The following is a 26048-nucleotide window of genomic DNA, read 5'->3' as shown; positions in this document are numbered from 1 at the left end:
GTTTGTTTTACTCCATGTGTAACTCTGTGTTGTTGTATGTTGTCAAACTGCTTTGCTTTATCTTGGCCAGGTTGCAATTGTAAATGAGAACTTGTTCTCAAATTGCCTACCTGGTTAAATAATGGTGAAGAGAAAAAAAAATAAGAAAAAAATTACTACATTTAGAGAGTTAATCCAGAGATTCTTACCTTTGACTCGATTCGGCCGTGTCATCCAGATCATGGCATTTATAGTTCTTTAATGATAGTCACATTAGCATTTCATATTATTTTTTTGGGGGGGGTGTAAATACAGGCAAATATATTGAAGTCACCTCGTCCTAGATAGATTTACACGGTTATAAAAAACATCATGCCAAGTTAACCCTTCATGAAACACAGCCCTTATTTTAAGTGTCTTTAAAATCTCCTATGGGGGGAAAAAAATGAAATGGTGGAAAAAACAATTGGAACCATTTCCCTGTTTGACCCCTAGGTGTTATGGTATTATGACTCATACTGTGATACTCTATAAACAGACATTCTTGTTGCCCCTATAGTGATGTAGAGTTTCTCTGGTCCACGGCGTCATATGCTTAGTGGAGGAATACATACTCCGCCCTGGAGCAGAGAGGTTGGTTCCAACAGTAGTAATAATATCAGCAACTGCACCAATTTGATCAGTATGCTTATGTTCCTGCAACCCAAATTATTTTAGAAACCAAAAAGACAACTCCATTTGAGATCAGGATTTTTTTAAATTTTATTTTTTAAAATGAAAAGATACAACCCCCATCCTGCACAACATTGACAATTCGGTATGCTTAAGTATGTCATAAAAGGTTAACACACTTACAACTTAATTTCCAACTTACAAAATTCTATCCAAGCAAATACCCTCCAACTTAGGTTGCACATTTTTTATATTTTACAAACACCTCAATTAAGAGACAACACTACTGGGGAAAAGATGCAGAATGACCGACAAGCACTGTATATTTAAAAGAAATGGGGAAGACAACTCAAGCGTGAGTGCCTCGGTTTTTCATACAACCATTTATCAAAAATACTAAAAGAAAAAAGTGAGACGCAGGGGTGGGGTGGGGGGGGGGGGTTGCAGGGGACGAGAAGATACGGAGGGGAAAAACAATGGATGGGAGATGTTGGTATCCTAGCTCAGGACTGTGATCGAGAACGAGAACGAGATGCAGAGCGAGATTTGGAGCGGGACTCTGAGCGGGAGACGGAGGGGGAACGGGAGTGGGCTTTGGCCGGGGAGGGAGATTTGGACTTTGACTTGGATTTAGGTTTGGATTCAGTGGGCGTATGAGAGCGAGAGCGGGAAGCCCCCTTCTCGGCTCCAGCTCCCTCGTTGTCGCTCTTGGCCGGCTCACGGCTCTTGGAGCCTGACTTCCTGGAGCGATCCTTGGCTGCTGACCTGGAGCGGGAGCGGGAACGAGACCTGGACTCATCCTTCCTGCTCTTCTTCCCTTCTTTCTTACTGGTCTTTTTGCTCTTACTGCGGCTCTTACTGCGGCTCTTACTGCGGCTCTTACTGCGGCTCTTACTGCGGCCCGCGTCTAGGGCCCCGCGCCCCTCCTTGGCCTTGTGGGCACCGTTGGTGCGCTCCTCCTCTCTGCGGCCCTTGGTCTTGTCCTTCTTGCTGTGGGAACGACTACGTGAGCGGGAGGCAGCACCCCTGGCGAACAGGAAGGAGCAGACAGACAACCAGTCAACTAAAATGGAATTGAACTACGGCAATGTAAAAATGGCCAACACCCCTAGCAATAGCTGGTCATGACATCTGTTAGGACATCTGGGTAGCAAAAAAAAAAGAAAAGGGGGGGGGGGGGGGGGGAGGGGGGGGGGCAAAGTCCATATTGGAGTCAAGAGCTCTGGGTAAGTGGACATTTACTACACACAGTAACTTGAGATACGGGTGATACAGATGTCCCTCAGAAAACAACTAAGTACAGTCGCAGTAGATAAGGGCAGAAGTAGAGACATAAATGGCACCCTATTCCCTATATAGTGCACTAATTTTAACCTAAGCCCCAGTCAAAAGTAGTGCACTACATAGGAAATAGGGTTCTATTTGGGACACATTAAAATAGGTCAGGGGTCACCCATGAGTTAAACGTTGCCTGCACTCTGGGCCTCACCTGGAGCGGGAGCGACTGCTGCTCTCACTGCGGCTGCGGCTCTTACGGGACCTACGGCTCCTGGAGCGAGACCTGGAGACAGAGGAAGGAGAACATAAGTTAAAAGGTAAGCCATGTGCATGAAAGATGCTTGAGGGGTTAGGGTGAAGTGCAGTCAAATGGAAGTGTGAACTGATGGGAAAAGCAATGCAGTGAGGGGGGGGGACAACTGAAATAACTTGAGTCCTTTGTTTTAATGCATGCATTTTGCTCAGTCGCTAATTAAAGATGGTCCATCGAATAACTACTCGTTATGATTCGTAGATCAGCCTCATATACAGCTGAAATCCCATCCTCTTCTAGAAAACCTACTCCGTGTTGGACACGACCGATTAGGCTGCGTTTACACAGGCAGGCAAAACTGATATTTTGCCCAATTATGGGTAACTGATCCAATTGGTCAAACGACCAATTGGTGGCAAAAATAAATAAATAACAGAATTGTAAATTCAGCCTTAGCTTTAGTCACTGATTAGACTCTTCACCTTGCATCAAAAATAACTATGAGACTTGTAGCTAAATCAGTATTCTTATTTACCTGGAGCGGCTGCGAGAGTATGAGCGCTTGCTACGCTTGGCCCCGGGGCGGTCCTCAATCAGCCGGATCTTCCTGCCGTTCACCTCTGTGCCGTCCAGCTTCTCCAGGGCTCTCTTCATGTCAGAGTATAGCCTGAACTCTATCACCCCCTCGTTCCTGCGCCCTTTATTGGTGTCAGCATACGTCACCTCACCCGCCTGCCTCATGTAGTCCTGGTGAAAGAAGGGAAAAGGTTGGGATTTGGCCAGCAAACCACAAAGATATTAATGAATTAATAAATATAGGTAATTTAATATGGTATACATTATATACACATGTTTCATGTTATACATGTATTTTGAGAACTGCTGGAAATCTCTGATTTATGCGGCGCCATCTAAAGTTAGTTCAAGCATGACAGTTATAGGCATTTATTCAATGACGAAGATGCACAAAGATGGCGGATTTCAGATATGACGTCATTGTTTAACCTGTTGGGGCTAGGGGGCAGTATTTGCACGGCCGGATAAAAAAACAGACCCGATTTAAACTGGTTACTACTCTTGCCCAGAAACGAGAATATGCATATAATTAGTATATTTGGATAGAAAACACTCTAAAGTTTCTAAAACTGTTTGAATGGTGTCTGTGAGTATAACAGAACTCATATGGCAGGCCAAAACCTGAGAAGATTCAATACAGGAAGTGCCCTGTCTGACAACAGCATCTGTGCTGTAACGTGACATTTTCTAAGGCTTCCATTGGTTCTCAGAAGGTGCCAGAAAGTGTAATGAGATGTCTGCTGTCTCTGGGCTAAGTACAGCAGCTCTGTTTGTTACTGGTCAGGCTGAGGACAGTGACACTGGAGATGCGCGTTCATGTGAATTCTCCATTTTGTTCTTTCAGTCTTTGAATGAATACAACGTCGCCCGGTTGGAATATTATCGCTATTTTACGAGAAAAATCACATAAAAATTGATTTTAAACAGCGTTTGACATGCTTCAAAGTACGGTAATGGAATATTTTGAATTTTTTTGTCACGAAATGCGCTCGCGCGTCACCCTTCGGAGTTGTGACCTGAACGCACAAACAAAACGGAGCTATTTCAATATAACTATGGATTATTTCGAACCAAAACATTTGTTGTTGAAGTAGAAGTCCTGTGAGTGCATTCTGACGAAGAACAGCAAAGGTAATCCCATTTTTCTTATAGTAAATCTGAGTTTGGTGAGGGCCAAACTTGGTGGGTGTCAAATTTGCTAGCCGTGATGGCCGGGCTATCTACTCAGAATATTGCAAAATGTGCTTTCGCCGAAAAGCTATTTTAAAAGCTGACACCGCGATTGCATAAAGGAGTTCTGGATCTATAATTCTTAAAATAATTGTTATGTATTTTGTGAACGTTTTATGTTGAGTAATTAAGTAAATTCACCGGAAGTTTGCAGTGTGTATGCTAGTTGCTAGTTCTGAACGTCACATGCTAATGTAAAAAGCTGGTTTTTGATATAAATATGAACTTGATTGAACAAAACATGCATGTATTGTATAACATAATGTCCTAGGAGTGTCATCTGATGAAGATCAAAGGTTAGTGCTGCATTTAGCTGTGTTTTTAGTTTTTGTGACATATATGCTTGCTTGAAAAATGGCTGTGTAAAACGTCTACAATCTACTGTTTCATGTTTTCCAAATTGCCGCCATCTTGGGATCATGTATACTGTGACAATGAACACACAAAAACAAGCATCACGGAGAGCAGTACGATAGGGAGAACACAGTAAACGAGGCATGTGTGGTGAGTGCATGGGGACCGCCATCTTTATGCACCTCCGCTATTGTAAAACCATGGGGTCTTATGACTAAATGTACATGTAATAAGGCTAGCATGTTTCTCTCCAAAACATGAACATAGGATGCAGAAATCATAAGGAAGAAGAAGAGTTATCATTGCTGAATAACCCGTCGCCACCATACCTTCAGGTCCTGCCAGCTGCAGCGACTGGACAAGTTCTCAACGATCAGCCGATAATCTGTCCTTGCTGGTGGGCCATATCGGTCTCTGCCACCACGCCCGTACCCGCCCCCGCCTTCAAGGTAACAAGGATAGAGCAGCAGCAATTAGGGCATGGGACACACCGAAAGGATAGCCTCAACACTAAATCTCCAAGCTACATTATGTAAACAATGGCCACATAAAAATCTGGGAGAAATTAAAAATAGATAACAGGCGGGGAAAGAAAAGACAAAAACAAGCTAAGCAAAAAAATTAAAAAAAGGAAATCAATCCTGTGTGTAGGCTACATTAACCTAGAAAACTGCACATTTCCATCAGGAACACTGACATAACCTATTCCTCATCTTCAACAGCATCTAAACTACTAAATTCCAATTTGTAAGTCGCTCTGGATAAGAGCGTCTGCTAAATGACTTAAATGTAAAAATGTAAATATAAATCATTAACTGATTATTCACACTTGGGTAGAACTGAATACAAAACTCTACATAAACTTAAAATGAAAAGCTAAGGTAAAAAAAACTACATTAAAAACTGACTGAAAACAGTACTTACGGTGACACTAATGTTTAAGTTAACTAGCACATCTAAATATATAGACATTTCACATTTGTTTCAGGCACCTATAAGAGCTCAACCCACATCTGGTCCTAACCCAATGGCATCCTCACCACCCGGCCTGGGACTAATGGGACAAGCGGTCTTCATTCACATTGGCTCCCTTTTTTGGTTTTCCCAGGGGCCCAGAATGGTCAAACCACACTCTTGGTTGGAAAGGGGACACCATGGCCAGGCCAGCAATAGGGGCAGGCAGTCAGCAAAGGACTCTTTCAATTAAAACATTGGAGGTTCTTTGTTAAATCTTTACCTTTAATTGTTCAACATTCATTTTAATTAAACAAAATAAAAGTATCCTGAATAAAACAGCAGATTTCACGATTGTCAAATTACTCAAAACAAATTAGCTAGTTAATTTATTCTATTCCAAAAAAAAATAAAAAAATCACAGAATTTAAAATCAGCAAATATTCAAAATGGTAGTGAATATCAAGCTAGATTTCCCCTGACAATTTGAATAAATACGAGTGCATTTGTTTCCCCTGTAACAGTTTCAAATCAAGCACACAGGTTCCCAAGATAACGGCATGTCATTTGGTGGTTGTGGTACATGTAATTTTAATTCCATCATCAACTCAAATATTAAAACCTGTTCTCTACACCCATTATTCAAGCAATTACGGTTAAGTACCATAAAGGGTTTAACTCATCTTCCGTGATGTGACTACATCTGCAATACTGGTGTTGTCTTAAAAAAAAAAAAAAAAGGATACTTTATGATTTTGCCAATGCCGCACTTTATCTAAGTCCCAAGAGTCATTAACTCACGGATACCATTTTTTCATGTCCGTGTCCAGCATGACAGAAGTTAAGAGGTACTTTTGCAAGCCAATGCTAACTAGTGTTAGCGCAATGCCTGGAAGTCTATGGTATCTGCGAGCATGCGACGTGTATGCTAATTTAGACTAGTAGTGACCTAATAGAGCGGATTTAGAACAGAACTCTGGCAGCCACTCATCTCAGAAACCAGGGGGAACTACAACAAATAAAGTTAAATATGTCCTCCTAAAAAGTCACAGAAAAACAACTTCAGGTGCAATTAATCAATCATAAAAAGGGATGGAATCAGTGCATTGGGACCATGGAGTGAACAGAGCCAGCTGTGACCATGGATACCAATATGGTACAATTTCTACTGACTACAAGTTACCATCACTACTATCCCCAAGAAAGCAACAAGCTTTTGAACAGAGGGTACTCAGATTAAACATAAAACCACCTGGTAAATTAAGGTAAAAAAAAAACAGACATGTGGTGGACACATCGTCACAGGCAGCATTTAGTTGAAACACAAAGTAGTTGTTTTACTAACTATGATATGTGGCCGTCTTACCCAACTACATTAAGTTGAATGCACTGACTAAGTCACTCTGGATAAGAGCGTCCCGCAAAATTACCAAAATGTAACGGAACACAATTATATGAACAACAACCACCAAGGACAAACTTGAGATGTTATGCAGTAGTCTCCTATCCTACATACTATGTGCACTGCTATGTTGGCCTCCTCAATCACATTTCATATAATGTTAAAACACCACTGCATTGTAAACTTACTTCTTCCACCTCCTCCACCTCCTCCTCCTCCTCCCCCTCCTCCGCCGCCGCCTCCTCCTCCTCCTCCTGAGCCGTAGCTGCCATCCCGCCGCGGCCCCTTTGTGTGTTCCACAATAACCCTCTCCCCACACAGGTCTTTCCCATTCAGGTCATACACAGCATCATCTGCATCGCGGGGGTCATCAAATTCAACAAACCCATACCTTTGCACAGAGGAGACAAAGCATGTTAGGCCAGAGACATGGTACAGATTTGGGATGCAATTAATTTGACTAAAATCTACTGCCAGACCCAAATGTATATGATCCTTTTCATAAATTACAAAGTAACATTTTGTATCGCTCACACTCAGACACATTGATTTGATTTAATAAACACATTTTCCTAATTCCAACATTCGACCTGCAACTAGCAAATAGGAGTTGAGAAGACTGGCAAGTTCCAAGTTGAGAATTAAGCAGGGGTGAAATGTTTAAAAAAAAATGAAAAAAAATGTTAAAGTAGATTATATTTCTTCCCAGTACGGGAGCTCTTTTGTGAAATATTATTAATCATAGAATCCCATATAGAATTCCTATTCATTTTAACTTTAAAAAATGCATTACCTTTTAAGGTGGCATAAACTAGGGCTGACCCATTTAGTCGACAGGCTGAAGGTCGACCGAGATTTCTTTAGTCGAGCAGTCAAATGTTCTTCTTTTCTTTTTCAAACTCTCATGGTGTCTGATTCACACTGAGTGGACCGATCCATTGTGGCGGCCGTGGGGATGGCACAGTCCATCAGTCTAAGACATGTGCTACTGAAATTGTATATGGTTATATTACATAAGAACAAAATGGTGCAACACTAATAAAAAATATTTTATATCAAATGCACTTTCTCCCTCGATGAATAGTGGTCGCTGTCCACAGTTCTGAAACACTTCAGTGCGCTGTTGAATTGGCGCCTTTTCCTAGACCATGTTGCTATGTGCATAATAGCAAAGTTAACCAAGATATTAGTGTTGAGAACAATGCAGTGGAGGTAGCAGCAAAATGAGATGAGAAAACAGCCCTTGTCTTATTGTCTAAGAAAAGTGAGAAGAGGGGAAACCAACTTAAGTGTATAAATCAATAGCCCAACTGTTAAAATGTGCCTGGCTTTATAAAATCAATACATCTACAGAAATAATATCCTGCTTCTGTGTTTGTTTAATAGCCTGCTGATTCCGTGAGCACTCAGCCTCACGCAACGACATGTTAAGTAAACAATTTCACAAATTCAGCTGTTTTTACTTTTTTTTTTTGCGTTGCTGTAGTAAATAAAGGCGTTAGACTTCTTTGTGTTAGAACAGCCTCTCCGGTATTATTGATTTAGTGTTCTTTACGCTGTTCCAAATTGTCTGGAATATTATGATCATATGTAACGTTATTATCACTGGTAGGCTTAGTATAGCAGCCTTGTATAATCACCATCGATGTGTAGACCTCAGGAGCACATGCTGTTTAGTCTTAATACCGTAGCATACTTAGGCCTACATTTTAATACATCTATAGGATACTGTATCAAACATTCATGTCATCACACAGCATAAAAATAAATTAAAAAAAAGAGTCATTCACGATTTGGATTGCAAATCAAGCATTTTAGTTTGAAAATAAAGCGAGCCTTGAATAATTAGCTTATACAATAAATAAAAACCGTTCCATTTCGGAAATTGCATTCAGGAATGAATGTTACTGTTTTTAAGTCTTTGCTGTAATAAAGGCTTCATAATTATTTGTATTTTTTTTAAATGTTAGACTCTCTGGTACATTTATACTTTAATGTTGTTTATACAGAACCTGTTTGGCACACAATATGTACGCAGCGCTTGCTCCTTACCTTATTTTTCCTTGATCTCCTGTATTTTCCATATCTAGGTCACAATTATTCCACACATCTGACTTTCCCTTTACCTCCTGAGCAACCAGTAAACATATCCGTTTCTTGAGTTTGTCACATCCTCTGCATCCATTTTGCTGTCACGTGTGATACGGTGTTCAGAGTTTGTTATAACCAATTTATTGATGTGATTATGATGCTATAGGTCAGCACCAATTCAGACGGGATTAGTTTTACAATGGGAGGTCGGGTAATGTAATTATGTACACAAAACATCTGTAATTTTAGTCCCGTCCGAATCTGCCACGTCAGTAATTTTTTTACATGGCAGGAGTGTAACAATCTCAGCCCGAATAACCTACTGTTTTTTTTGGGGGGGGGGGCAAACTCCAATACTAGCCCCGTGACAGTCGACATCCCTGTTTTAAAGAGAAATGTCTGAGTATGACAGGTGTTGATCAAGGTTTACGCAAGAAAACAATAACGGATTGGATAAATTGAAATAAGTGCTGCGAATAAGATATATATATTATACACACACACACACACACACACACAGTTGAAGTCGGAAGTTTAAATACAGTTCGGTTGGAGTCATTAAAACTCATTTTTCAACAGCAAAGGACCTTGTGAAGATGCTGGAGGAAACCGGTACAAAAGTATCTATATCCACAGTAAAACAAGTCCTATATCAACATAACCTGAAAGGCCGCTCAGCAAGGAATAAGCCACTGCTCCAAAACCGCCATAAAAAAGCCAGACTACGGTTTGCAACTGCACATGGGGACAAAGATCGTACTTTTTGGAGAAATGTCCTCTGGTTTGATGAAACAAAAATAGAACTGTTTGGCCATAATGACCATCGTTATGTTTGGAGGAAGAAGGGGGAGGCTTGCAAGCCGAAGAACACCATCCCAACCGTGAAGCATGGGCGTGGCAGCATCATGTTGTGGAGGTGCTTTGCAGCAGGAAGGACTGGTGCACTTCACAAAATAGATGGCATCGTGAGGTAGGAAAATGATGTGGATATATTGAAGCAAAATCTCAAGACATCAGTCAGGAAGTTAAAGCTTGGTCGCAAATGGGTCTTCCAAATGGATAATAACCCCAAGCATACTTCCAGAATTGTGGCAAATAGCGTGTGCAAGCAAGGAGGCCTACAAACTCAGTTACACCAGCTCTGTCAGGAGGAATGGGCCAAAATTCACCCAACTTATTGTGGGAAGCTTGTGGAAGGCTACCCAAAACATTTGACCCAAGTTAAACTATTTAAAGGCAATACTATCAAATACTAAATTGGGTGTATGTAAACTTCTGACCCACTGGGAATGTGATGAAAGAAATAAAAGCTGAAATAAATCACTCTCCTATTATTCTGACATTTCACATTCTTAAAATAAAAAGTGGTGATCCTAACTGACCTAAGACAGGGAATTTTTACTAGGATTAAATGTCAGGAATTGTGAATTTAGTTGAAATGTATATGGCTAAGGTGTATGTAAACGTCTGACTTCAACTGTATGTATATATATAAATAAATGGCCTATATGTAGCCCATGAATGCTTTTGTTTCTATGTATTACACTGGCACTATAGGAAAGATGGTTCAGAAACCAAGCTGGAGTTCAAGCTGGAGTTCAGTGTGGCCCCATCACTTGGACATGTTGAAACTGTATCCTCACACCTCCAGGCTTCTGTCATAACGGTCAAATTTGTGTGTGTGTGTATATATATAAAATTGAATTACAGGTGGCAGTTGGGGAAAAAGAAACAAATCCCGTCTAAACTGTTCTCTGGAATAATGGACATTCTGGAGTAATAAATACACTGCCGTTCAAAAATTTGGGGTCACTTAGAAATGTCCTTGTTTTCCATGAAAACGTACATGAAGTGTTGCAGAATGAAATACAGTCAAGACGTTGACAAGGTTATATTTTGTTTTAGTAAGTGTTCAAACTTTGCTTTTGTCAAATAATCAATTTGCAGCAATTACAGCCTTGCAGAACTTTGGCATTCTAGTTGTCAATTTGTTGAGGTAATCTGAAGAGATTTCACTCCATGCTTCCTGAAGCACCTCCCACAAGTTGGATTGGCTTGATGGGTACTTCTTACGTACCACACGGTCAAGCTGCTCCCACAACAGCTCAATAGGGTTGAGATCCGGTGGCTGTACTGGCCACTCCATTATAGACAGAATACCAGCTGACTGCTTCTTCCCTAAATAGTTATTGCATAGTTTGGAGCTGTGCTTTGGGTCATTGTCCTGTTGTAGGAGGAAATGAGCTCCAATGAAGTGCCGTCCACAGGGTATGGCATGTCGTTACAAAATGAAGTGAGCCTTCTTTCTTCAAGATCCCTTCTACAAATCTCCCACTTTACCACCACCAAAGCACCCCCAGACCATCACAATGCCTCCACCATGCTTGACAGATGGCGTCAAGCACTCTTCCAGCATCATACAAATATTCTTCTTTGTGATCCAAACACCTCAAACTTAGATTTGTCTGTCCATAACACTTTATCCCAATATTCCTCTGTCCAGTGTCTGATCTTTTAAGCCCATCTTAATATTTTATTGGCCAATCTGAGATATGTCTTTTTCTTTGCAACTCTGCCTAGGCCAGCATCCCGGAGTCGCCTCTTCACTGTTGACGTTGAGACTGGTGTTTTGCGGGTACTATTTAATGAAGCTGCCAGGTGAGGACTTGTGAGGCGTCTGTTTCTCAAACTAGACACTAATGAACTTGTCCTCTTGCTCAGTTGTGCACCGGGGCCTCCCACTCCTGTTTCTATTCTGGTTAGAGCCAGTTTGAACTGTTCTGTGAAGGGAGTGGTACACAGCGTAGTACGAGATCTTCAATTTCTCGCATGGAATAGCCTTCATTTCTCTGAACAAGAATAGACTGACGAGTTTCAGAAGAAAGTTCTTTGTATCTGGCCATTTTGAGCCTGTCATCGAACCCACAAATGCTGATGCTCCAGATACTCAACTAGTCTAAAGAAGGCCAGTTTTATTGCTTCTTTAAATCAGAACAGTTTTCGGCCGTGCTAACATAATTGAAAAAGGGTTTTCTAATGATCAATTAGCCTTTCAAAATTATAAAACTTGGATTAGCTAACACAAAGTGCCATTGGAACACAGGAGTGATGGTTGCTGATAAATATAGATATTCCATTAAAACAGCCGTTTCCAGCTACAATAGTAATTTACAACATAAAATGTCTACACTGTATTTCTGATCATATTGATGTTATTTTAAATGGACCAAAAAAATTGTGTTTCTTTCAAAAACAAGGAAATTTCGAAGTAACCCCAATCTTTTGAACAGTAGTGTACATAACCAACGTACTCTAGTAATACTAGTCCCATGCGAATAGGTCTCAACCCTTGACCTCTTTACGTGACACATGTACGTAATGCAATGTCACGTAAAGACAGCAAGGGTTAAAGGGAATAGGGAATGTTTTTCCTAAACAAAGGAGGGATTTCGGTAACATCACTTTTCAGTCAGATATGGCTGTAATTATGTTGCAGCTTCAGCAACACGGAGATAAACACTGATGTTCTGTGGTCGCTGCAGCAAGGAGTTCAATTGCAGCGAGCGTTACACCACTCCAGCCGACGCTTGGCATTGCACATGGTTATTTTAGGATTGTGTGCAGCTGGAAACCCATTTCATGAAGCTCCCGACGAACAGTTCTTGTGCTGACGTTGCTTCCAGATGCAGTTTGGAACTCTAGTGAGTGTTGCAACCAAGGACAGACGATTTTTACGCCCTTCAGCACTCGACGGTCCCGTTCTGTAAGCTTGTGTGGCCTACCACTTTGCGGTTGAGCCATTGTTGCTCCTAGACATTTCCACTTGACAATAACAGCAGTTGACCGCTGCTGCTCCAGCAGGGCAGAAATTTGACGAACTGACTTGTTGGAAAGGCGGCATCCTATGACGGTGCCATGTTCAAAGTCACTGAGCTCTTCAGTAAGGCTATTCTACTGCCAATGTTAAGTTATGGAGATTGCATGGCTGTGTGCTTTTTTTGTTCACCAGTCAGCAACGGGTGTGGCTGAAAAATCAGAATCTACAAATTTGATGTTGTGTCCACAAACACTATACATACAAAAGTATCTGCCATGGCAAAGTGTTACTGTTATCGTCGAACCACAGCGCATTTGGGAGGGTATTTCCACATGTTTAAGTCCATTTGTAAATTTTCCATGCAACTGACATGCGGCAATGATGTTTTAATTATTGTGATAGGTTAACATTTCACCAGTAGGACATATCCCCACTATTTATTTTGCCGGTACGGCTTACTTTCCCCCTCTGTAGTAATCAGCATGAAAAGGTTAGTTGAAAAATTGCTGCCATTGCTTTACATTAGCTAAGGTGTACAGGCTGTATGGAAGCGTTAACTTATGACGTCACAATATATGGCTATGCTGCTGCCATAGTTGTGATACTTTGCGGTCCTGCCTATGTGTACTAGGGTTGAAGGGTGGGAACCCGGTTACTAAGATTTACCACCCAAAACCAGTCCCTTTTCCTGGGATAAATAACAGTGAGATAATATAACTAGACAAGTCTGTTAAGAACAAACTCTTATTTACAGTGACGACCTACCCCTGCCAAACCCAGACCATGCTGGGCCAATTGTGCGCATCCCAATCACGGCCGGATGTGATTTAGCCTGGATTCGAACCAGGGACTACAGTGGTTTAGACCGCTGCGCCACTCGGGAGCCCGAGTCTGCAATCAATGCATGGTGCTAGCCAAATTCCATCTGCAAACATGGTGCAGTTTTGCGTACAGTCAAAGTTACACTGACTAGCCATGTCGAAATAGTCAGCATTTGGTTTTTAAACCCATGTAATACTAGTGTTAGTAACTGGCTTTTCAAATGGGGTCTCATCTGATCCACCAGATAACAAATATCACCATTATATTGGCTGTACAGCAAGCTAAGTTACAGAAGAAAAGTGTACACGTCGCCAGCTATGGGGGTAAGTTAGTTAGCGTAACGTCGTTAGCAGATAGCTAGCATGCCAAACTTATTTCAAGGTGCCTGCTAACGTTACCTAATTAAGATTTTAGCTATAAAACGTGTAACTACCTTTATTATTATTGTTTAAATAGGAAGTGTCTAGTACTCAAAACAATTAGACGCTAACGTTAGCTAGGTACTAACGTTAGTCGGTAGTTAATTAACGACAGCTAACGTTAGCTAAACTCGTTAACCGAAATTAGCTAACAAACTTTGGTTGTCTAGCAAATATCTTTTAAAGTTCGAACCCATACAAACAAATAATACGTCAACCAGGTTGTCAAACTCAAACAATGTACGAGAATTGTCAATAAACGGCGCTTCAACAGGCCTGGGCCTAGCTACTAGGACTAGGCCACTAACTCAACGCGGTTATAAGCTAGCGTTAGCTACCACAGAACAACGACACGGGAGAGCGGCGTTCATTTTGTTACCCGTTTTTCAGGTCAACTTCAAGTATCTTCCCATAGCCCTTGAAGAACTTCTCGACGTCTTTTTCCCTTGCTCGATAGCTCAATCTTCCGATGTAAACTCTCGACATTTCCCCTGTGCTGATTTTTGTGTATCACTCACAGGAATAAACACACAGTTGCGCGGTAGTGGAAAAAGGCACATAAATTATACACGCTATTCTGAACACCGTTGGATCGCGCGCAAAAGTGGGCGTCCCATCAATAGAAGTAGTGCCGAGGTTCTTTATACTGCTGTTTAAATGTAGCAAGTTTGCAATTACAATTGATTATGTTTTGTGTGTGTGCCCTGTTAGTTCATTCACTTTCCAATGTTCATTCCATATAGAACAGCATTCCATCTTTTTTTTTTTAGGCCAGATTGACTGCCATTGGGTCTTTTGTATGTCAATGGTCTCTACATGAATCCCAGTTTAATTCCAGAATGACCTTAACCTGTAAATGCAATAACTGTGTGAATAAAGGTGAAGTTGACTTGTCTACCTAGTAGTATCAATGATTTATATATAATTGAGTAGTATAGAAGATTATACAGTGGCTTGCGAAAGTATTCACACTCAGCATTTTTCCTATTTTGTTGCCTTACAACCTGGAATTAAAATAGATTTTTTGGGGTTTGTGTCATTTGATTTATACAACATGCCTACCACTTTGAAGATGAAAAATACTTTTTATTGTGAAACAATAACAAAAAAACAGAACTTGAGCATGCAAAACTATTCACCCCCCAAAGTCAATACTTTTAGAGCCACCTTTTGCAGCAATTACAGCTGTAAGTCTCTTGGGATATGTCTCTATAAACTTGGCACATCGAGCCACTGGGATTTTTGCCCATTCTTCAAAGCAAAACTGCTCCAGCTCCTTCAAGTTGTTTGGGTTCCGCTGGTGTACAGCAATCTTTAAGTCACACCACAGATTCTCAATTGGATTGAGTTCTGGGCTGACTAGGCCATTCCAAGACATTTAAATGTTTCCCCTTAAACCACTCGAGTGTTGCTTTAGCAGTATGCTTAGGGTCATTGTCCTGCTGGAAGGTGAACCTCCGTCCCAGTCTCAAATTTCTGGAAGACTGAATTTCCCTGTATTTAGTGGCATCCATCATTCCTTCAATTTTGACCAGTTTTCCAGTCCCTGCCGATGGAAAAACATGGATGGTGTTCTTGGAGTGATGAGAGGTGTTGGGTTTGCGCCAGACATGGCGTTTTCCTCGATGGCCAAAAAGCACAATTTTAGTCTCATCTGACCAGAGTACCTTCTTCCCTATGTTTGGGGAGTCTCCCACATGCCTTTTGGCGAGCACCAAACGTGCTTGCTTATTTTTTTCTTTAAGCAATGGCTTTTATCTGGCTTCTCTTCCATGAAGCCCAGCTCTGTGGAGTGTACACAGTGGTCCTATGGACAAATACTCCAATCTCCGCTGTGGAGTTTTGCAGCTCCTTCAGGGTTATCTTTGGTCTCTTTGTTGCCTCTCTGATTAATGCCCTCCTTGCCTGGTCTGTGAGTTTTGGTGGGCGGCCCTCTCTTGGCAGGTTTGTTGTGGTGCCATATTCTTTCCATTTTTTAATAATGGATTTAATAGTGCTCCATGGGATGTTCAAAATGTATGATATTTTTTTATAACCCAACCCTGATCTGTACTTCTCCACAACTTTGTCCCTGATCTGTTTGGAGAGCTCCTTGGTTTTCATGGTGGTGTCACTTGCTTAGTGGTGTTGCAGACTTTGGGGCCTTTCAGAACAGGTGTATGTATACTGAGATCATGTGACAGATCATGTGACACTTAGATTGCACACATATGGACTTTATTTAACTAATTATGTGACTTCTGAAGGTAATTGGTTGCACCAGATCTTATTTAGGGACTTCATAGCAAAGGGGGTAAATACATATGCACGCACCACTTTTCTGTTTACATTTTATTTAGAATTTTTTGAAAACATTTTTTTTTTCTTCACTTCACCAATTTGGACTATTTTGTGTATGTCCATCACATGAAATCCAAATAAAAATCAATTTAAATTACAGTTTGTAATGCAACAAAATAGGAAAAACGCCAAGGGGGATGAATACTTTTGCAAGGCACTGTATATGTTTGCTTAATGCATAGTTGTTCACACATGTGTATTTGTTCATAGCACATGGGAATAATCTGATATGGGATGGTCAATGCAAAGATAGTTTTCTTTCATTTGTACCCCTAAAGTCATCCATCGTCTCTGACCACTAACTGGCCACCCGATTAGACTACAATCACCACTGTCGTCTAATCGGGTTTGCACAGGCACTCCGGATGTTTCCTACGTGTTGTTGTGGGCCGGGCTTCTATACATTTGGATGCTGATCGTTGTGTGGGACACACGACACTGGCGTCAATTTAAAACTGGCCTGCGTTCAGTACGAAGAAACCTACTGCAACATTCAATTAAACGGAAACGGTGCTGTTCAGAACGAACATTTCAAAAACGGGGAATGGCTGAATTGTGGGTTGGGGGACACTGTCAGCATGGCCGCTGCCCTTAAAATACGTCACGCTTTGCTTCAAGCCACACCTCGCCAACCGGAACAAACGTACCTCCAAGTCTGTTCAAGAACTTTGAACCTTTTGGGGAAACTTGTCGTTCAGTACAAACCGTTACGCAACGTAGCAAACGGTTAAATCCAACTGAACGCACCTCTTGAGATCAAACTTTACAATGGAGATGTGATCGCTAGCTACAATGCCTGTCCTCGCTTCATTGTTGCATTCAAATGTAACTACAAGTTGTGTTCCATATTTACTTTTCCTAACAGATGCATTGGACAACATGCGGGAGCTGTCATTATTCTTTAGACTTGTAAAATTCGATAGCTCATGATAGCGGATCGCTTTCGCAAAAAGATGGTACAACAAATGCATGAAGCAAGACAAGCTAACTGAAAAACTTTAGAGAGCGGCGGGACAGGGGGGTATTTAGCTATGGATAGCCCAATGTTTTCGAAGTACTCATGGCTTGATTTTCTTTTCTCGGTAGTCGGTGTGTGTACTTACTTGTTTGACGTGGGATCCGACATTTGGGTCGCTACGGAGTTCTACTCGCGTGGGGATTTCTTCTGGTTCGGAGTGTTGATCGGCCTTATGGTCCTGTCTTCGGTAGTGGTCCAGATGTTTAGCTGGTTCTGGTTCAAATACGACCGCGAATTGGAGGGCTTCGATGAGCAAACTGCTAAGAATATCCTCTTTGGAGGCTGCGTCAAACTTTCATTCCTGCTACATGTACTTCAGCTCGGATTCTTTTGCAGGTACTGTAGCTAGCTTTTTAGTTTTGACACTTGATTGCATGCACGTAATTCTCATGTGGACCATCTTTGTTAACTACACCTTGTTTATCACAGTGTACAAGACACAGTAGTCTAAAAATACATCATCTACATTGATTGAGAAATACATTGTCATTTATTTATTCTATGGCTACAGTGTAGTTCATACTTTTTTTTGGCTCCCTGAAACTATGCATTGTATACTATTTTTATTATTTGGTCATATAATAATTTGGTCATATTATTATAATATATATAATTTCCTCTTAAGTTTTTTAATGTAGCCTATGAAATTGATTTCCTGAGCCATCACTACAAATAAGATAAATACTTGTCAGAGTCCACAGGAAGACATGATGTGCTGCAGGCTATTTGTGAAATGTATGATTTCCTTAGTCTCTTTAATACTGAGAGGCTCATGGAGCAGCTCATGTACAGCTAATAACATTAGACTTATATAGAAACCATCAAGTTACCCAACTTACAGGAGTGTCAGCGAGAAAAGCCAGTTATTTGGAATGGACATACAATGTTAATAAGTGCATAATAACACACATGATAGTTAATTGGGAATTCAAACTATTTGGGAAAAGTACAGGAATGATCCTACAGCTCATGATGCACATATTTGTATACTTTTGTCATTGTGGTGTGAATACTGAGGCTCACAGAGCAGCTCATGCACAACTAATAACATGTGACTTGTGTAGAAACCAATCAAGTTACCACTCCGGTGTGTCAGGTATGTAACCATAACCAGTAGGCTCTGCCTTGACAACCTCACACCCCACCTACACACATGTTAAGTTGCTAAGTGGAAGACGTTGTTTTGAATGACATAAATAGGTCTATGTCTGCGTCCTGTTCTCTGACAATGATGGGTGTCTTCTGGTTTATTGCCGCTTAGTAACACACAAGATGGCACTTTAAACCATTTAGGTGGTATAAGGACCCTACAGCTCATGTTGGTGCTCTGCTTTATCAACTTACTCCCCACCTACACAAGATGATAAGTTAGCTAAGTGGAAAGACATTTTTAGAATGATGCTCATGTGTGTATGTTCTATTGTCCCTGACAGGTGTTTCTGTTGGTTGTTGCTGCTCATACTAACAGACAGTGTTTGTTCACAGACACATCTCAGCCATATGGCAGGGCTTCAATGTGTGGTGGCGACAGGAGCAGGGCTCGGGGTACGCCGTGTACCTGACCCACGACCTGAGCATGCTACGCCTCATCGAGACCTTCTGTGAGAGCGCCCCGCAGCTCACCCTCATGACCCACATCATGCTGCACACCAACAAGGCCAGGACTGTTCAGTGTGAGTCACCTCTACACAGTACACACACCTCTACACACACCAACAAGGCCAGGATGGTTCAGTGTGAGTCACCTCTACACAGTACACACACGTCTACACACACCAACAAGGCCAGGATGGTTCAGTGTGAGTCACCTCTACACAGTACACACACCTCTACACACACCAACAAGGCCAGGATGGTTCAGTGTGAGTCACCTCTACACAGTACACACACCTCTACACACACCAACAAGGCCAGGATGGTTCAGTGTGAGTCACCTCTACACAGTACACACACCTCTACACACACCAACAAGGCCAGGATGGTTCAGTGTGAGTCACCTCTACACAGTACACACACGTCTACACACACCAACAAGGCCAGGATGGTTCAGTGTGAGTCACCTCTACACAGTACACACACGTCTACACACACCAACAAGGCCAGGATGGTTCAGTGTGAGTCACCTCTACACAGTACACACACCTCTACACACACCAACAAGGCCAGGATGGTTCAGTGTGAGTCACCTCTACACAGTACACACACCTCTACACACACCAACAAGGCCAGGATGGTTCAGTGTGAGTCACCTCTACACAGTACACACACCAACAAGGCCAGGATGGTTCAGTGTGAGTCACCTCTACACAGTACACACACCTCTACACACACCAACAAGGCCAGGATGGTTCAGTGTGAGTCACCTCTACACAGTACACACACCTCTACACACACCAACAAGGCCAGGATGGTTCAGTGTGAGTCACCTCTACACAGTACACACACCTCTACACACACCAACAAGGCCAGGATGGTTCAGTGTGAGTCGCTGTCACCTCTACACCTGGGGTTCGTTCCAAATGGCACCCTTCACTTTAATTAATAAAAATGCTTTCTAGAACCTTTAAGGGTTCTTCGGCTGTCCCCATAGGATAAACCTTTGAAGATCCCTTTTTGGTTGCAGGTAGAACCCTTTCCACAGAGGGTTCTACATGGAACCCAAAAGGGTTCTACCTGGAACCAAAAAGTATTCTCCTACGGGGACAACCAAAGAACCCTTTTGGAACCCTTTTTTCTAAGAGTGTATTCCATTATTGTGCACTACATTTGAGCAGGGCCCATAGAGCTCTGGTGGAAAGTAGTGGACTAAATAGGGAATAGAGTGCCATTTGGGATACGTCCCTGTGATTCTGGACACCAGACTGGAGTAGAAATCACCACTGATGCTGTAGGTCAGGGGTCCCCAGTTACATTCAGCGGATGGTTGAAGGTCAGAAAATAGTTGTAATTCATTTGTACACAGCAAATTGACGACAAGAAGCCCAAACAGATAGGGAAATACAATCACACAGTATGGCATAATCACATACTACGCCTCTCTATGTATGTGTGGGAATACTTGGGAACATATTTCCTAAATGAAAATAACTTTAGATGATTATCTGGTGATTTTAGAGTCTTTTATCCCCCCCCTCCCCCAAATAAATAAAAATAATAACCTATTTGTGCAGATTTCTTTTTGCGGGGGGGAATGGGGATTCGGCAAATAAAATCCCCCATGAGCCGAATTAGGCCTGCAGGTCACCTATTGGCGAACACTGCTGTAGGCTATTGAGAACAATCTGAATCCAAGGGCAACACTTAAGTTTGGGATTCTTTACTATACTGTTGTCCTACTGTATGTCCTTATACCAGGGGACAGGTTCACACGGTCACTGACACTCCACATAATACATTTTTCAAATAGGCAGTATTTAGAGGAAGAAAATGTGTATAAATGAATATAAGTTCCTCATACCACCATTGTGTCCCTCAGTAAGTTTAGCAATAGTTTACACAATGATCTAGCTACACATTGTGTTTACACACAACTTCCTCTCTATATCCCCTTCCTCTCAAGTTTCAAGAGCTTTTTGGCAATGTGCTAGTGTTGAGCAATTAACCAACATTTTGAATGTTTTTGTTTTTTAAACAACTAATTGACCGACGTTGGTTCAGTTATTTGAATTGTATTTTTTCTGTCAGCTCGATGTGCAGTTTATGTAGAGATAAATCAGATGAAGCCTGAACTGTGCGATGTAGTAGGGGGTTGTAGTTTCCAACAGGCCAATTTTCGACATAGTTTAGCACAGAAAACATGTTAATTAACTACAATGACCATAATCCACTGCGCGTCCGCTTAAACTTGTCCGGTCTGTGTGGAGCAGACACGGAGACTGAGAATATAGAGAACCGCGATCGAGAGGGATAGAAAGCTGTTGCTTCGTGAGCCTGAAAGTACATGATCTAAGTGATTGATAGTTGGTATTCAGCAGTTATAATAGTATGCCTTATTTACTTTGAAGAACTACTAAAATAGTGATTTTGTCAGACAGCATAGGCAGCAACTCTACAGAGATGATGACTTGGAATTAAATAATAAAGTCATCAAATAAAACAAATATTTTATTAAAGTAAAGTTAAAAAAAATATATATATATTTAACCTTTATTTAACTAAGCAAGTCAGTTAAGAACAAATTATTATTTAGAATGACGACCAACCAAAAGGCCTCCTGCGGGGATGAAATATTGTGATTAACTGATGGTTAATTAGTGATAGGTACTAATGGGCAGTCACTACCATCGTGGGACTTATATTAATTGTTTTATTCTGTGTTGTTACAGTGTTCAACCCACATAATGCATAGTGCATTTCATGTATTTAAAAAAAAAAAATCGAAACCAAAATCGCACAACCGTGATTATTTTGGAATAATCAAATCAGTACCAAACCGAACTCAAAAAGCATCGTCCAGCACTACTATGTGCTCAATTATCTTTGGCCTATAAACTTCCTCTTGTCATTTTTCTGATAGTTTTACATCTCTTTTGTAGGTGTGAGTGTCGTGGCGTCAACTACTTCCATAGCCTGGATGGTGGTGGACTATCATCGTTCCCTGCGTTCCTTCCTCCCAGACAAGGCCAAGCAGGGCTGGGGCTCCGCCTTGGTCTACTTCCTGTGGAACCTGCTTCTCATCGCGCCGCGTGTGGCAGCAGTCGCCCTCTTCGCCACAATTCTGCCCTCCTACCTGGCTGCCCACTTCCTGCTTATCTGGCCAGTGCTGGTGTTCTGGGTGTGGCGGCAGGAGACAGACTTCATGGACAGCGCCGGCGGAGAATGGCTCTACCGGGCCACCGTAGGTCTCATCTGGTACTTCAGCTGGTTCAACGTGGCGGAGGGAGGGACCAGAAGGAGGAGCATCATCTATCACTCCTTCATGGCTACGGACGGAGGGATTCTGCTAGTCACATGGTGGTTCTACAGAGACCAGGTCCTGACACAGTCCTACGCCCCCATCCTGCTGGCCACTCTGCCCCTCACCTACCTGATGGGAGTCCTGTTTAAAACACTCTACTATTACTGTTTCCACCCCACGCTGTGGATGCCCCCTGTCATGGAGGCAAGGTTAGAAGATGAGCTGCCTGATGGTCAGGAGATGGTGTTCAGATCCATCGCCCCCCAAACTGGTACTCCTCGGTTCTGTAACAAGAGGATGGCAAGCCATGCCACTCATTTCTACTCCAAGGAGGAAGCCAGGAAGCCCAGTAAGATAAACGGGTGCGAGGCCAACACTGTTGTCTGACTGGATGTGTTTGAACTAGACTCTTATTTACATGCAATGATGGAATGTCTGGTGTCTTTTTCTAGACCATCCTGTTTTTCATGCTGTATTTTTGTATAAATAAGGTGCTGCACAACTTATTGTAAATCAGACTTTATGTTTAAATTAGCATATTCTGTGAAACAGTGATAAGGTCACTGAAGTTTCGTCCCAAATGGCACCCTAGTCGCTATATAGTGCACTACTTGTGGCCAGGGCCCATAGGGATATGGTCAAAAGTAGTGCACTATGTAGAGACTAGGGTGCCATTTGGGATACAGTCTGAGCAGGTTCCATTGATCAATATTGAACATTGGAGTTGTAGGAAAGAGCTATTGGGTTATTCCACGAAATTAGTCCTTTTTGGGTTCTGTAACTTAGTGAGGGGAAAAAACGAATGTTTCATTTCACCTAATTGTAACATTCTGTCACAGAGCACATGTTCAACTTAATAAAAAACATATTTTCCCATCTCAAGAGGCTAAATTTAAAAAAAAAATAAAGTAAGAAGGTTGATGACTTCATATTAAATCAGCGATAATTCTTCTTGTGACAGGGGGAATGGAAGCTTGTGTGCAACAGGGAGAGGCAATTGAATGCAAGCTTCACAAAACAATTGAAAATGTAAACATATCTAGCCTGTCTATCCATGGGTAACAGGGTTGATGTCTTATCCTTGAACCGCTCAGTTTTCCACCACAAAACACCAGAAAATGGGCAAAACATGTAGATTCAGCTCACCTGGTCGTACACTAGGATTCTTTACTATTAGATGTTCAATGTAAAAAATTTTTTTTTTAAATGTTTATCATATCATATCAGATCACGTAACAGTATTGACCTTAAAATGAGGGACAGGGTGAATCACTCACTAATTAACCCCCATCTTCAGAAATGACTTTTTCAAGCACCAAAATAACTAAGGCTTTGCAATGATGGTGAAATGGTGGCCTTAAGTGGGTTAAAATCTTCCTAGACGTCACAGAGGGAATGTCAAAATGCTTTGGTACTTTCATTTTTATGTCTCTATGTCCAGTATGAAGGAACTTAGATGTAGTGTCGCCAGCCAATGCTAACTAGCGTTAGTGCAATGAATGGAAGTCTATGGATATCTTAGTTAGCATTTGCACTAGAGCTAGTTAGCAACTTCCTTTAAACTGCACACAGAGACATAAAAATGGTATCCCACGAGTTCATCTGACTCTGGGGAAGGAGATAAAGGGCCTCGTTGCCATAATCTTGAAGTATCCCTTTAAAGGACACTTCATTTAATATAACAGGCTTGTAAAATTCAATATCGGTGCACAATTTCTACTTCAAATCTCAAAATAACTAATTACGTGATGCCAAAGGTAATTAGAAGAATAAGTAATGGTACATTTTTATCCGTTTTTATTATTTTGTGAAAAGTTTGTATTTTTATTTGGGAGATTTGTTACCCATCTACAGCGTTCTGAAAGTTATTTGACATTTTGTTTGCTATTTTTGTACAATGAATGTACGATGAACTATCACGTTCCTCGCTTTCCTATTGTAACTGTTGTGTTATTTTTTATTCTCTGTATCTATGTCGACAGTGCATCCACTAATGTCTGTGACGGTCACTCGTCCACCAGCTTCATTAGTCTTTTTTCTATATACAGCATCAAATCTATGTAGGCCGCACTGTATGTACACATGGATGGAACGTCAATACAGTTTGATTAGTCCCAAATGGCACCCTATTCCTGCTATAGTGCACTACTTTTGACATTATGTTGTGGACAATGTTCTGGATGTTCCGGCTCCCGAGTGGCGCAGTGGTCTAAGGCACTGCATCTCAGTGCTAGAGGCGTCACTACATACCCTGGTTCAATTCCAGGCTGTATCACAACCGGCCGTGATTGGGAATCTCATAGGGCGGCGAACAGTTGGCCAAGCGTCGTCCGGGTTAGGGTTTGGCCCGATGTAGGCCGTCATTGTAAATAAGAATTTGTTCTTAACTGACATGCCTAGTTAAATAAAAAATGTACAGCCATACCTGTGGCCTTGTCAAGTTATGTTCCTAGAATGTTAAGATTTCTGTGTGAAACATTATTGGATACTGCAGAATGGAACCAAATATTCCATATTTTAACTGTCATCTCATTCATTCTGCACATGATTGTTATTACACAGTGTGTTGTGTGAACCTATTCCCCTGAAGGTCAACAATTCAACCTTTTACCTCTCTTACCTAAAGGGCATCTAATGCTGGACTATTAAAATCATAAGACAATCACAAACTTATGTAGTTTTATGCCTTATCTTTTGTGTCGTTTATGTCTGAGGTTTCAATATTATTTTCTTAAAAGTTCCTCAAGTGTTCTTCCAAGGCTTCACCTATTGACATCATCAATACGTGAGTATAATATAATCTCATATGAGTAATGCTCACACATATCTGTCTTCAAACATGATGTAAGCTGAAGTGTACTAGCTACTATTGCATTGTTGTACTTAAAAAAAAACTCTTTCTACCTGAGGACCCATAGTGATGTCAGTAACTTTTTCTACCTGAGGACCCATAGTGATGTCAGTAACTTTTTCTACCTGAGGACCCATAGTGATGTCAGTAACTTTTTCTACCTGAGGACCCATAGTGATGTCAGTAACTTTTTCTACCTGAGGACCCATAGTGATGTCAGTAACTTTTTCTACCTGAGGACCCATAGTGATGTCAGTAACTTTTTCTACCTGAGGACCCATAGTGATGTCAGTAACTTTTTCTACCTGAGGACCCATAGTGATGTCAGTAACTTTTTCTACCTGAGGACCCATAGTGATGTCAGTAACTTTTTCTACCTGAGGACCCATAGTGATGTCAGTAACTTTTTCTACCTGAGGACCCATAGTGATGTCAGTAACTTTTTCTACCTGAGGACCCATAGTGATGTCAGTAACTTTTTCTACCTGAGGACCCATAGTGATGTCAGTAACTTTTTCTACCTGAGGACCCATAGTGATGTCAGTAACTTTTTCTACCTGAGGACCCATAGTGATGTCAGTAACTTTTTCTACCTGAGGACCCATAGTGATGTCAGTAACTTTTTCTACCTGAGGACCCATAGATCAAATTGTATTTGTCACCTGCGCCGAATACAACACCTTACAGTGAAATGCTTACTTACAAGCCCTTAGCCAACAATGCAGTTAAGAAAAATACATATTTTTATTTAACACTTTTTTAGTTACTACATGATTCCATATGTGTTATTTCATAGTTTTGATGTTTTCACTATTATTCTACAAAAATAAAGAAAACCCTCGAATGAGTAGGTATTCTTAAACATTTGACTGGTAGTGTGTGTGTATATATATATATATATATATATATATATATATATATACAGTGCCATGAAAAAGCATTTGCTTCCTTTATAATTTTCTCTACATTTGCATACTTGTGATACGTACTGTTATCAGATCTTCCATATGTGTTATTTCATAGTGTTGATGTCGTCACTATTATTCTACAATGTAGAAAATAGTTCAAATAAAGAAAAACCCTGGAAGGAGTAGG

General features: G+C 41.2%; 2 protein-coding genes across 2 annotated transcripts; one reads left to right on the top strand and one right to left on the bottom strand.

Moving 5' to 3' along the window:
* Positions 1-716: 716 nt before the first annotated feature.
* Positions 717-14488, bottom strand: LOC106589034 (uncharacterized). Its single transcript, XM_014178680.3, has 6 exons — positions 14227-14488; positions 6887-7089; positions 4672-4784; positions 2718-2929; positions 2141-2212; positions 717-1677 (listed from the first exon to the last, which is right to left on the bottom strand). The coding sequence occupies exons 1-6, from the start codon at positions 14331-14333 to the stop codon at positions 1155-1157; spliced, it is 1230 nt and encodes a 409-aa protein (XP_014034155.2). The 5' UTR covers positions 14334-14488; the 3' UTR covers positions 717-1154.
* Positions 14489-16394: 1906 nt separating this feature from the next.
* On the top strand, positions 16395-24526 carry xkr8.3 (XK related 8, tandem duplicate 3). Its single transcript, XM_014178679.3, has 3 exons — positions 16395-17541; positions 18691-18878; positions 21741-24526. The coding sequence occupies exons 1-3, from the start codon at positions 17219-17221 to the stop codon at positions 22487-22489; spliced, it is 1260 nt and encodes a 419-aa protein (XP_014034154.1). The 5' UTR covers positions 16395-17218; the 3' UTR covers positions 22490-24526.
* The last annotated feature ends 1522 nt before the right edge of the window (positions 24527-26048 follow it).

Source organism: Salmo salar, chromosome 27 (assembly GCF_965601325.2).
Source record: "Salmo salar chromosome 27, fSalSal1, whole genome shotgun sequence".
Taxonomy (NCBI): domain Eukaryota; kingdom Metazoa; phylum Chordata; class Actinopteri; order Salmoniformes; family Salmonidae; genus Salmo; species Salmo salar.
The sequence above is the reverse complement of the archived record's forward strand: the minus strand, read 5'-3'. Positions and strand labels throughout refer to the sequence as shown.